We start from the raw sequence: 13,241 nt of genomic DNA on the forward strand, positions 1-13,241 counted from the left end.
GACTACTGGAGTATGATATTACACAACGTCACACACACATTAATTAAATGAAACGAATATATTTGTCTGGTGTGAACATCAAGTTACACTTGTTTTCTCACTACAGAGCAGATTTGATAAGGTTTGCCAAGCATGTACCATATGAGACTGTAAGTAAAGTAAGCAAGTATTTTTGCAGCCATCATGAGGTCGGAGTAAAATTATATATAAATCTATTCATGTTTCCGATAGGATACAAATGTATTTAACTTATTTAAGTTATTAAAGATCTTTTCCTGCTCTTTAATCCGTCCTTTTGAAAATAGAGTTTTTTTCAAAGTCATATTTATAAATTAAATGTATTTAAAATGAAATATTACACAAAGCAATAACAGATTTCGATGTATTTTATGATGGATGGATGGATGGATGGATGGATGGATGGATGGATGGATGGATGGATGGATGGATGGATGGATGGATGGATGGATGGATGGATGGATGGATGGATGGATGGATGGATGGATGGATGGATGGATAAACTTTATTGGTCGGGAAATTGTCTAAATGTTTTAAATTATGTAATGACATCTCTAAATTTAATCTTTTGCATTTGGCCTTATTTCGTCATTGCTACAAAAATTATTAAATTGAAAAAGTTTTCTAAGGATTTGTGATGGAATTCTTTTTAAATATGCAATTAAATTATGGCTTAATTGATCAGAATAATAATCAGTTTAAACTCAGAATAAACTTGGTGTTGTTGTCAACTCAACATTTTTTATGGGGGCAGTACAGAATAAAAGAATGAAATAAGAAAAAATTAAATTAAAATAAGACATTTACTTAAAGTGACATATAAATAATACATAATCAATAAGAAAATATAACAAAACTCATTAAAATTAATTATACTGCCCTTTTAATTCTTTTACATATTTTAGTTGGGCTTACGGCCCCTTAGAACAGTCATAGTAAACCAACTGATCTGAAACTGTCAAATGGGTCATGAAAACAATGAAGCGCTAAAGTGAAAACAGTGTCTCATTTACAACTTAATTGGGATTTATTTCCACTTCATATTTTGGCATTACATTTATTAAATCTCTTGAATTTAGTCTGTTTTTGTCAGCATTAAAAAAAAAAGAGAATGCTAACTGATGCTGCTCCTTCTTCAAATGATTCATGGATCCAGATGGTAATTCAAAGCCACACTTAATGATGAAGAAATCTTCACATTACACAATATGCACATTATTGCAGACTTTTGTACGCATTTCCACACGTTAAGGTCAACAATAAGGTCTGTTACATTTTGAAAAAACAGACATTACCTATTGTCTGTGGCTGAGAATTAATCAGCGACAATGTTACGGAAGAAAAGTCAGCAATGGAAAGGAATGTTCCACAAAACTTTCCTCCTTCATAAGAAACTGACAGCAACAGACTCACAACTTCACATCACTTTGTGAGACAACATGTGGACCAACACAACATAAGAGGAGAGGATGTGAAGCCTCTTTTGTGCATGTTTCAAATTTTAAAAATGGTGACAAATAAACACCTGCTCCTAACGATCACATGACATTTGAAGCATGGACACGGGAAAACACACAAGTCAGACACGCACACTTGATTGATGGCAGGGGAAGAACTACACAAATATTAACAAAGACACACATTACAAGGACAACACAATAGAAGTGTGCTGCTGAGCCAAGTCAACACACGTTCAACCGCAGTGAAGCTTCTGGGTTTGTGACCACCATCATCATCATCATCATCATCATCATCATCATCATCATCAACATCATCCTCCTCCTCGCTGGATGACTGCAGCGAACAGACGGAGAGAGGGAGGAGAGAGTCGCGTGAGGAGAGAGAGATGGAGATTAAAGAAGGGGAGAGATGAAAGAAGAGTGACTGGAAGGAAGGAGGAGAGATAAGGAAGGGAGAACAAGATCGGGAAGGATGGCAATAAAGCTGAAAGGCAGGAATGAGAGGAAATAAAGGGGGGATCGTGGATGGACAGAAGGAGGTATGATGAACAAAGAAAATGACTGGTAGACTCAGGAAGAACATAGAACAGTTAGACATTGAAGGATCACATTTTAAAAATAGAAAGACGAATATTACAGTGAAGAAAAGAGAAAAGACAGGAAGTAAACAAAAAAAAAAGACAAAAGGGAAGAGTGGTGGTGGGAAAGAAAAGTCACATGACTGTGTGACTTCACTCGTCGCTCCTCTTCTGTCACACACAAGAGTCGGAAAAAAAAAAGGTTCAACAGGTCGTTTCATCTCAAGCCTCGAACAAGACGTCCAACAAAACAGGTTTACAAACCCAGAAATTGAGATTCAAGGACCTTTTGAAAAATAAACAACAATGTGTGCCCGGATCCAAATCCAAACTTCAAGGATCCTCAAAGATGAACCTCACACATCACTTCGAGTTGTGTTGTTCTTGAAAACACATGTGGAGTTCTTTGAGTTTCACATGTGGCCCCGCAGAAACTCATGTTTGGCCCCTCTGACATTTAATTTATCTATTTATTTAGATGAAAACAAATTCACATACTTTCATGTAATTTCAACTATTATTTATGAATTTGTATCATTTTCAATTTTAATTTTTACGTTGTTTTAAAAAGATTTGTATTTCTTGTTCTTCTCATTATACATATTTTTTGGGCTTTCAGTTTCTAGCCTAGTCTTGTGCCCCAGAGGTTGTCGGTTTGATTATATGTGAGTAAACCGGTGATAGTTGAACTGGTGTGCTGCATTGCGGCCTACTCCCATTGTGGTAAAGCACTTTAAATGCTGGAAAAACAGACAAATATAACTTGTATAAAATATATGCTATGTATTTTAGAACTATTACACACTAGTCAACTAGTCACACTTTTTTTTTTTCCAAAATGCCGGTTCATTGGATATTTTACTTGTTTAAACTTGAAAAAACGCAAATAGGCATAATTTTCAGGAACTATACAAACTCATTGGTATGTGTTCGTAGTGTAGCTTTATAAAAGTGGCTGTTGTATACACTAGAACTTGAAGTGAAGTATTAGAAGTCAGACTTCTTGAAGGACCAGCAGGAATTTGGATTCAGATCCGACAGTCACATCCACTGCACATAAGTCACGGAACTGTCAAATGAGATCTTCCATCAACTCTTCACTGCCGGCTGACGAAAGTAAAACTCCTCATATTTCTTTTCTCAAAATGCTTTTGAAAGTGTCAGCAACACGCAGGGACAAGTGGATCCAAGATCTTATTTGGCTCTCGGGAAGCAAATGTGTCTTATATATGAAGTAGAACACCAGAACTGGATTCTCTCACCAGGGCGAGGCTCCGTGTGACGATCCTTCAAGTCAGAGAGAGAAACTAAGTAACGTACAGGCAACACTGTTAGCTAGCCCGATACAGAACTAACCCAAAACACTGCATACTCAAGACAGACAACACACAAGTGAATCTCAACACACAGAAATAAATCGGATTAATAATGTATTTTAAGGAAACATCTGTAGGTTAAGGTTGAATTAATTGTCAATATCCTTGTGTTACTTAAAGTGGAGAAGCGTCTGTAGCTGTGAATAAAGAAATAATTAAGCTTAACCTCTAAAAATATTTGACTGCTCCTCCTGATACTGTGAGTAATAAGCAGTAATTACCCACATCTGCCTGCTCTAGAGCTTATCTTACCATCGGATGATAAAGCTTGTATTTCATTTATACCGAGTGAGGGGGCGGAAGTCTTAAACTGGTCATCTGACAAACAGCCTGATGTTATTGGAGAAACAATTGAGAGCTCATTTATTCAGGCCTTACATCGTCATCAATGATTCAGGAGCCGACATCTGACGCTGAAGAAGTCTCAAGCTGGTACCTTTTGAAAGACCTATGGAGCAGTTTGTGTATAATTAAATGAATTACAATTACAAATGGCAGTTATTTGATGGTGGCATCCACAAGTACCATTCCTTTTTATTGACTTTCTGATTCTCTTGAAGAGGGATGTACAGTAAGTCTGTAGTTCTATGACTGTTCTGCCCACTCATAGATCAACATTGTATTTTTAGGACTTTTCTTTCCAGGAGTATAAATATATCCTACAAAGTCACACATCTTAGGAAAACACAGACCTTTTCTTTCCTTGTTCAACAAAAAAATCCTGACTATAGAAAAGATTATTATAGCTTAGAAATGTGTCAGTGTGCAGACTTAGTGAGCAAAACATAATTATCTGATAGCGGTGTTGCCAAAAACAGTACTTTTGAAGCATTGCCAGATGCTTAAAACAGTAACAGACTTGGAGAACAGAAAATAAAAACTTTTTTACCATTTTTTTCTGTTTATGCAAAAATAAAACATGTTCTGTCAGTATTATTTTCAGGCTAACTTGCATGTGTCAGTGGATTTAACAGGCGAGTTAAGGTTTAGGGAGAGATTCAAAGCTGAGAATCAGTAGCCATTCGTCCAAATAGTCCAAATCATATGATTTTAGGTTCTTAGAAAAGAATTGACCGAAGCTTGTCCCCCCCTAACAGACTAAGAATAAGTTAAGATGAGCCTCACCTGTCGGAAGGCTTCGCCCTCTCCTTTCCCGACCTGCTGAGCGAGGAGCGTCAGCTTCTTGTTCTTCATGTTCCTCCTGTGAACCTTATAGACGCATGACAGCAGACAGACCACCAGCATGAAAGCGATGAGGCACATCATAGCCAGGATGGCGACTGACACTGGCGGAAGCTTGTAGGCTGGAGAATCACAAAGACGTTCACATCGTGTTCGTATACGGATTTCAAAGATTATGTTCTCAAGACAGTCGAGCGCTACTTGGATCGGATTAGTTTTATCGATGTATGTGGAGTAATATCGGTGGGATTAGTGGTTGATTCGTACACGAAAAGATATTGCAGAAGAAACTACCACAAGTTGGAAGGATTAGTTCACTCATCATTCGTATAAAACTACGCTACTTGCTGAATAAAAAAGTGACCCGTCAACAAGTGGCATAAGAAGGTCACTGCAATAAAAAAATATGCAGATATTTGAGCGGGAGGATATAGAAATATCATTGATCCCGTGTGTTGGTTCTGGGTCAAGATAAACAACTGGCTTCCAGATATACATATGCAGTGGTTGAGGTCGTTGACCTTGACAAAGAGACAACACAACGGTTATTTCTTTGGCTCACAAAAGCGAGTTCAGCTCTTCATAACCTAATTGGGTTGCAGGGGATTGGAGGCTATTCGTGACACGGTTCAAGAATCAGGGGACACAACATTTTCTCCAAATATCCTCCAGACTTACCTTTCACATCTATGTAGACGTGTGCGACAGTAAACCCAGCAAGGTCCGTTATGATGAAGACGCCGGAATCGGACGGTGTGACTTTCTTCATGATGAGCTCAGATCCTTCCACCGTGAGCCGACCATCCAGGCCAGGGTCCGTGGGGGGCACCAGGGCTCCCTGGACTAGGACGGCCCGGTCCTGATTGTCTGATTTGGGCTTGTAGACGATGTTCAATTTGGACGGGTTGGTGTAGAGTTTCATCTTCAGGTTTGATCCGTAGGCCGGGTGGAGAAAGTCCTGGTGCTCTTTAAGCAGAAGAAGAATGGTCCAAAGATTTAACTAAACTGGTCCAAACTCTCACAGTCAATACACACAAATATAACAGAGTACAGTTCAGGAATGGGAAAACTAAACACATGTCTGTAACGTATTTTGAATCTTGCTGGAGAAAGTAGGATTATCGAGTTAGTAGCCCATAGGCCATTATAAAAAAAAACATACAATATTCATACAAAATTAACTCATTATGTTATATTTAGTGTTTACTTTCTTGTGCCCAATTTATTAAAGAAAAAAAACAACGTGATTAGTGCATTACATAATATATGTCAAGTAAAGTAAGGTAAGGTAAGGTAAAAGGTAAGGTAAAACTTTCTTGATCCCTCAGGAGGTCTCCTTCGGGAAATTGTTTTTTTCCAAGAGCCACAGAAAATACAGCAATTTTTCATAAAAAATAAAAAGTAAATCAAAATAAAATAAGAACAAGAACATAAAGAGAAAGAACAAGATGACACAATCTGAGTCTAAAGATAAAGACAAAGAACATAGATCAAAGAAAAACAACGAAAAGAAAAGATAAGAAAAAAAAGAAAAGAAAAGAAAGAAAAAGAAAGAAAAGAAAAGAAAAGAAAAAAGAAAAGAAAGAAAGAAAAGAAAGAAAAGAAAAGAAAAGAAAAGAAAAGAAAGAAAATAAATTGTAATTTCCGGTCACAACTAACTCATTCAATTATTTTTATTTAGAAACAATCCATACTTTTACTATTAAAACGCTGATAAACTGTTATATGTAGAAATATTAGTTTTCATCTTATGCATCAGGGATTGATTGATTGTCTGAGGTGTTTTTTTTAAATATATATAATCAAAGTAGAAATGACACGAGATAGCAATAGATTATTGTTGGTCGCTGTTACAAGCAAAATAATGAACGATATGTACTTGAGTCTAATCCCACAACCATCTTTAACCCTTAATAACTGGATTTCAACTCACCTCGGACGTTCAAACAGTTCCTCCTCTTCACTCTTCCATCGCGGTCTCTCACCGTGAAGCTTCCCTCATCTGCCATCCACACAGAATGCAGCGTCACCCGTTTCTCTGAAACGCTGAGACGCCCGGCGTATTCCTCCATCAACACCGCGGTCCTGTTGTAGAGCAGCACGAACGGAGGCTCCGTGGAGGTCTGGGTGTCGCTAGTGTTGACCAGGCTTGGTCTTGACGTTCGGAAGAAGAATCGACTTGATCACAATCGTGTTCGTCTTCAAGTGCAAAATGATCGATTGAAGGCGGCCGATAGTTTCAGACGGGTACCGAACCTGAACTCCAGAGTGATTGGACCGTCCACGTGGTTGATCGGAATCGAGAAGGTGTCGCCATATTTCACCACTTGCTCCACGGAACAGTCTGGAGAAAAGAAAAAGTTGATTTTAAAAATGTGTTATATATGCAGACTTCTTACTATCTGTGTGTTTTTATATTTTATTTCTGCTTTGATTTAAGAACGTGATTTTATATCTGCGTTTATATCCATTAACTTGATTTTCCATTGCACTGATGAACACACCAAACCATTTTTTACATCTTTGTTGACATTCATACTTTAGCAAATGTTTACATTTCTGCTTTTATTTGGCAAAACATTCTTCTTTCAACCAGGAGTCTGACAAAGTCTGTGTATTTTCCGAGGAGGTTACGAGATTAAGTAAATGTGGAATTAACTTTAAAACAAGTTTTCTCTACTGAATTTCTAATTAGTTTTTCAAAGGGATCCACTGAAGATATGAGGATTTCAGTTCATTTCATATTCATTTACGACAATGAAATTCAACTCATTGGTCAAAACGTCATTGTCTATCGAATTCTGATACAAGTAAGACTTTGAAATATTTGCAAGCTTCCAGTGACTGGCAAAATAAAATCATAACTGATTCTTAAAATACAAAGATCTAGGACAACTTTACCTCGGACTTTCAGCACCAGATGTCTGATTGTTCTATTGTGGTCCTTGACGACGTACGTTCCTTCGTCCCACTTCTGAACGTCCTCCAGGACCAAATGGCCCAAACTGTTGAGTCCGCCACGCTTCCCCACTACCTCTCCCTCTCGGAACAGAACCACCGGAGACGATTTTGACATCCTGGGCTCGAACACCACGTCCCCGCCATCCCCTGACGGGACGTCGATGTGGATGTCCTCACCGAAGAACGCAGTTCTGTTTTCTTCTTTGACTGGTGCAAAAGAACAAAGCTATTATTTCCCCCGGAGTTCTCTTGAGTCTCTGTTTAACATTTTCCTGACAAGGCATGTCAGAAACACATCGCTATTCTCATGCTAGGGTCATAACTAGCAGGAGCCTAAACCAACCGTAGTCAATTGAAGTTCACCAATAAACTTCTCTATGGTTCTGAATATGGAGAAAAATAAGATCCTTCCACAGAAACGAGCAAAAGTAGAGCTATAATCTCTCAATCTGGTTCTGGATCTCCTCCCAGTTGGATTGAAAAATGGCTTAAGGAAAGAGACCAAGAAGAAAAGCCATGGACGGGTCTACCTGTGGTATCTGAATGATCTGATACTATATGAAATGAAAGTCGCTACAGATGCAGGTCACATCGTATGAATAACATCGTAGTCCATTTCAAATCCTCCCTTCTTATGGACCATCTTAACCAGACAGGAAGCTGCATCGAGCAATAGAACCTCATCCTAAATGAAAGTTACTTTACCTCTCAGTGATACCGACACGGCTGTGAAAGAGAGGAGAAAGTTTGTCAAAATATGATGTGCATCAACAAGTCAAAAGAAACACAAAAGTATGACACAGAGAAAGCCAGAAATAACCCAGATGACGAGAGAGAGGAGTTAAAAAAAAAGAAAAAGAAAAGCAATGAGGATGTAAATAGATCACAAAACCCAACTGGTGTGATTTGGAAGTGTCAGCTTTTTTAGGACAGGTTTCATTAAACTTGCAAACAAATAGAGGATTAGCGTTTGTGCTTACCGGTGCAGAAGAGGGCGCTAAACACTGCGCTGGGGATTGATTTCATGTTGACTAGTCTCCGCTGAAAATCAAACACAAAGCTCAGTCAGTCAAAAATGAACTGCTTAGATCTGGTTTATTAAAATGGTGATCTCTGGTAACAACGAAGCAACCAAACCAAAAATACCTTTGGTGACACGACCGAAAGATTGAGAGGTTGATGGTAGTTTTAAGTGTTTTGCGTTGATAAATGTAAGAGACAATATTAGAAAAATGATAAACGAATATATATACAAAATACCACTAACAAGGCGGCTATATACATTTTTATTCATTTCAGCAACCACCATCTTGTTTTGGCAGCCAATTTCATAATGCTACTGCCCCCTGCTGTCTGATGCTATCAATGTTTTAAAAAATATTAATTGAATCATACAGAAAAAATAAATGCAACGAGTAAATGTGCTACGGATGAAAAACATAATACGGGTGTGAATGAGTGTCAATACTTCTTTAGGGTTTGACCAGCGACATAGTACCTGTGATGTCACCAACCGTTACTGAAACATAGTTTTCAAGCCAGTTCGTGGTCACGGCCATCTTGGTCGTGCAGTTTTTCACCGGTTAAAAAGGGGAGTTTGAGCGTTCTACATTAAGAATAGGGAATGAAACCGGGCCCATTTAGATGAGGCTACGGTGGCTAACACTCTCTCGCTTAGCAGTCATGTCAACCACGCCCCTTATTATGCAAATTCAGGGGTAACATAATCAAAAGGTAAAGATAAGTAAAAATCCCCCCATGCATGGTGCTGAAAAGTAGTGTCTAAGAGACAAGCTTTTGAAAATAACTTCTAGGCATTCTGCAGCCAGCCTCAAGTGGTAACCTGATGAACTGCAGCCTTTTTAAAAAATATGTTGCCCCTTTATTATAGTTTACAATATTCCTACACAGATTATGGTTCACCTTTCCATCTCTCGGTATAGTAATGAGTTCAAATCCTGAATGAAATTCATCCCTCCCTTTAACCCTTGTGTTATCTCAGGGTCAAGGTGACCCGGAGGCTCGAAAACAAATGTGTTTGAGGTATCCCTTGTGTTGTCTCTGGGTCAAGGTTCCATAGATAGATGTGCAGAGGAAACCTAGAGAAGAACCTAGAAGAAGAACCTAGAAGAAATCTATTTATAGTTGGAAAAGATTTTGACATTTTCCCTACAACTTATATTATATTTATATTTTACATTTGTTTTTAAGTAGGTCAGTATGTATGGAACAGATTTATCTAAAGTAATTTACAGTTATGTATCAGTTCTATTAATGTTGATGCTAAAAGCACTATATAAACTATTTCAAGACATAACGACTGTACAAAACTGATCAAAAATGTTATTTGACTTTGTGTCGACTGTTCAACTCAGAGTGAAACACGCATGAACAACATTAAAACGTTTATGTATTGTGTGTGACACCAAAGTTGGAAGTACCCCTGCAGAAACTCAAAAGCAGTAGCTGTCCTTTTCCATCAAAAATAACCCCAAACTATCTCAATATCCAAAATGGAATTCTGCCAAAAAGTGGGCACAAAAATCCATTCCTCTCTTTTCATGAGTTGAGCACAGAATTAGAAGGGCGTAATAGATAAAGTGCTGCCTGTGCAGGCGGTGAGCTAAAGTGCTTTGTGTCTCCTCAGTCGATCATTCGCCTCTCAACCACAAACCAGAGTTCAGAAGAAGGATGGAGGGAAGGGAGAAAGAGTTTGACTTCGACAAAGAGGGTACTAAACTCACCAACACCCTCAAGGAAAATAGATGAATAGCAGCTACTTTCACAAGAATCCACTTTTTTTTTTAAATACATATTTTTATCTTCAATGGTTAACACCGATAAATAGAGGTGAAGAGGAAAGTGCAGGCAGGGTGGATGAAGATGACTGACTAGTGGTGATCTGGGTCAGCAGAGTAGAGTAAGTTTTATAGTTTAGAGACAGGAACTCAGGATGAAGTTGACTTGTTGACAAAAAGGTTTGTGAAAATCTTCGATTTTATGGCAACATTTACATTTTTCTCTTATTTTAAACCCCCATAGACTCGGATGCTCCTGTAGAATGAACCTCTGCACACCAGCCCCTCTACTTCCAACACCCTCGAGGACAGGTTTCCCTTTCAGTTGCAGGAAAACGGCTCCCACGATGACGTCCGACTCATTTCCGACCACAACAACAACAACAGCCCCTAATGTTGAGGATGTAACTAACGACTTTGAGGAGCCAATTAGGGAGGAGATAAAGTGCAGCCGTGCAGAGGAACCAGCCTTGAAAAGAAATACCGGCATCACTTCCGAACCATTGGAAACCTTCACAGTATGAGATTCATCATGCTGAGGAAACAAACAGCTCGAGGACAAAAACTGCCGCAGTCATGAGAGAAATGTTCTGATGAGTTTCTAGTTTGACCAAAAAGAAAAATAAGATGAACGTATGGTGACAGACTTTTATATGCATTTTTGTCTGGGTACAAGTAAACCTGATTTACTAGAATTAAAATATCAAAATTTACTGAGTAAATCGAATCAAATTTGACCAAGTTTCAGTTTGAAACACTGTTGTACAACTAGGTGTAGGTTGACTTTACCTGAGTGATGCAGAGGCTGCAAGTCACCGAACAGACCTGAACTACTTGAATTCTTGCATCTGAAGTCACCCAACGTATATGTGGAAGAAAATCCAAGACCCATCGCAGCTTTGATGTCAAATCGAGGATAAACAGTATATGCCAAATATTATATTCATTTAAGATAATTGGCTTAAATAAAACATGTACTTATATAAACATATAACAGGGAAATGAATACTAAAAGAAAAACTGATATGTTCAATAAAATGTATATTATTATAAATGATAATTATAAAATTAAATATAAAAATGTATTTTAACACACTTGAATACGTCATCTTAGAGGCGCTTATGAAAGACTTTCTCCCTTGAACGTCGCCTGATCGATACTCCTTTTCCCTTGCCCTGCTCGGCATCAATAACGGGGCCAGACCCACCTCAGAACCCCTGGTCCCATGAATGGACCGGGGCTCCTCCATTCTCCTGCACCAGCCCCCCCTCTTTCTCCTCCTCCTCTTCCTCCTCCTCCTCCTCCTCCTCCCATCCCGCAAGGACCGGAGCCAGGACGGAGACGCTGGTGCAGCCTTAAGGGTGTGTCGATCACGACCGGCGTGATGATTCCGGACCAAGATGGAGGAGAACACGAGGAGATCCAGAAGAAAACTGGGATGATACCTGGTGCCTCGGTGACACAAAAAACTCGTTCTCTATCCATGACTCCGTTAAGAATTTCCAAAAAAAAACCCATCCCTTCATAAACAGAGCAGTTATTGCCAATGCACCATGAACTCATCTCCAGTAAGAAAAGAACAAAAAAACAGGCCGTATAGAGATGAATAATTGAGGAGAAAATGGAGGTTATCGTAGGATCTGTGAGGATTCCCCATCTCCGTCCGAACCCAGGTGACAGGAATACATGGAACAATAATGCGCACTCGGCTCAATCTCCACGATGCGTTCAAACACTCTTCAGATCATCCATACAAGTGAACACCCAAACACGCGCAAAAAGAAGAGGGTGATAGAGAAGATGGTTACCTTAGATCCACAAATCTCGACTCTTATCCGCAGTGAAAGTCTTTCTTTCTTTTTTTTTGTTGAATGGTCAAAAGCTCGTCCTCGCACCAGACCAGAGGAGAGACAACACACTTGAGCGGAGCCCAGATCTGGAGCAACGCCCCCCCCACACACTCCCAGAGTTCTGCTTCTCCCCCTCTGGGATGGACGGTTCGGAGAAGAGAAAAACTTGAACGAAATGTTCTGATGATGACAAAAACGTTTTCAAGTATTTCCGATTTATTTAATTTAGTGTATCTTTCTTTTTTTTAAGCACTTGGAGCAGATCTTGTTTTGACGTTAAAAGTTGAATGAGATGAAAATATAAAATGAATAATATATATCACATGCTATATAACCGACAGAGTATCTTTTTACAATGACATCCTAAATGATCACCAGTTATTTCATTTATAGCAGAAAATATTTAAAAACGAGATTTTGCTCCAGATTATATATATTATATTAAAACGTGTCCAGTGTTAAATTATTTACTATAGGAATATTTTCAGAATACAGATAGATTTCGTGTTCTTCAATAGCAAAAAGAATCGCTATTATTAATAACTTACATCTTTTTGGGCTCAGATCTGGAGCGAGTATTCTGCTTGATGTTGGACCACTGGTATTTGGCTGTTTCCGGTGAGTTCGGTGAAAAGATAAGGAAATGATTATTATCACGTAATTAAGGGCAAATCATAAATCATTGACGACATTTTAAGAATCAAACTATCATTTATTGATCATATTAATTCAAATTGTGTATTTTAAACATGTAAAACGTTCATATATATATATAAATATATATATATAAATGTTTCTTCACATACACAGTTAAATATTTCTTTCAAATGCAAAATGACAGTATCAGCTGGAAACTAACAACTTTATTATGTATTTATTATATATGTATATCGGTTGAAAGTATCTAAATATGACTTTTGGGATTTTTGTCATGTTTGTATTTCTGCCCCCTAAAAATACTCACCCCAATAGCAGAAAATGTGGTGTAAAAGTGCTTTTACATCATGTAAAAAAAAA

At 38.3% G+C, this 13,241-nt stretch overlaps 1 protein-coding gene across 1 annotated transcript in view; it reads right to left on the bottom strand.

The window, feature by feature from the left end:
• Positions 1-12,276, bottom strand: part of LOC148083903 (uncharacterized) — a 15,864-nt gene extending 3,588 nt beyond the window's left edge. The window contains exons 1-8 of the mRNA XM_087787135.1: positions 12,183-12,276; positions 8,556-8,616; positions 8,281-8,301; positions 7,516-7,782; positions 6,871-6,958; positions 6,548-6,768; positions 5,293-5,580; positions 4,558-4,736 (exon numbers count right to left, since the gene is read on the bottom strand). Coding sequence (XP_087643261.1) covers positions 4,558-4,736; positions 5,293-5,580; positions 6,548-6,768; positions 6,871-6,958; positions 7,516-7,782; positions 8,281-8,301; positions 8,556-8,601 — 1,110 coding nt within the window. The 5' untranslated portion in view covers positions 8,602-8,616; positions 12,183-12,276. The remainder of the gene's footprint in view (positions 1-4,557; positions 4,737-5,292; positions 5,581-6,547; positions 6,769-6,870; positions 6,959-7,515; positions 7,783-8,280; positions 8,302-8,555; positions 8,617-12,182) is intronic.
• Positions 12,277-13,241: the final 965 nt, after the last annotated feature.

Source organism: Callionymus lyra, chromosome 3 (genome assembly GCF_982586985.1).
Source record: "Callionymus lyra chromosome 3, fCalLyr1.hap1.1, whole genome shotgun sequence".
Classification (NCBI taxonomy): domain Eukaryota; kingdom Metazoa; phylum Chordata; class Actinopteri; order Syngnathiformes; family Callionymidae; genus Callionymus; species Callionymus lyra.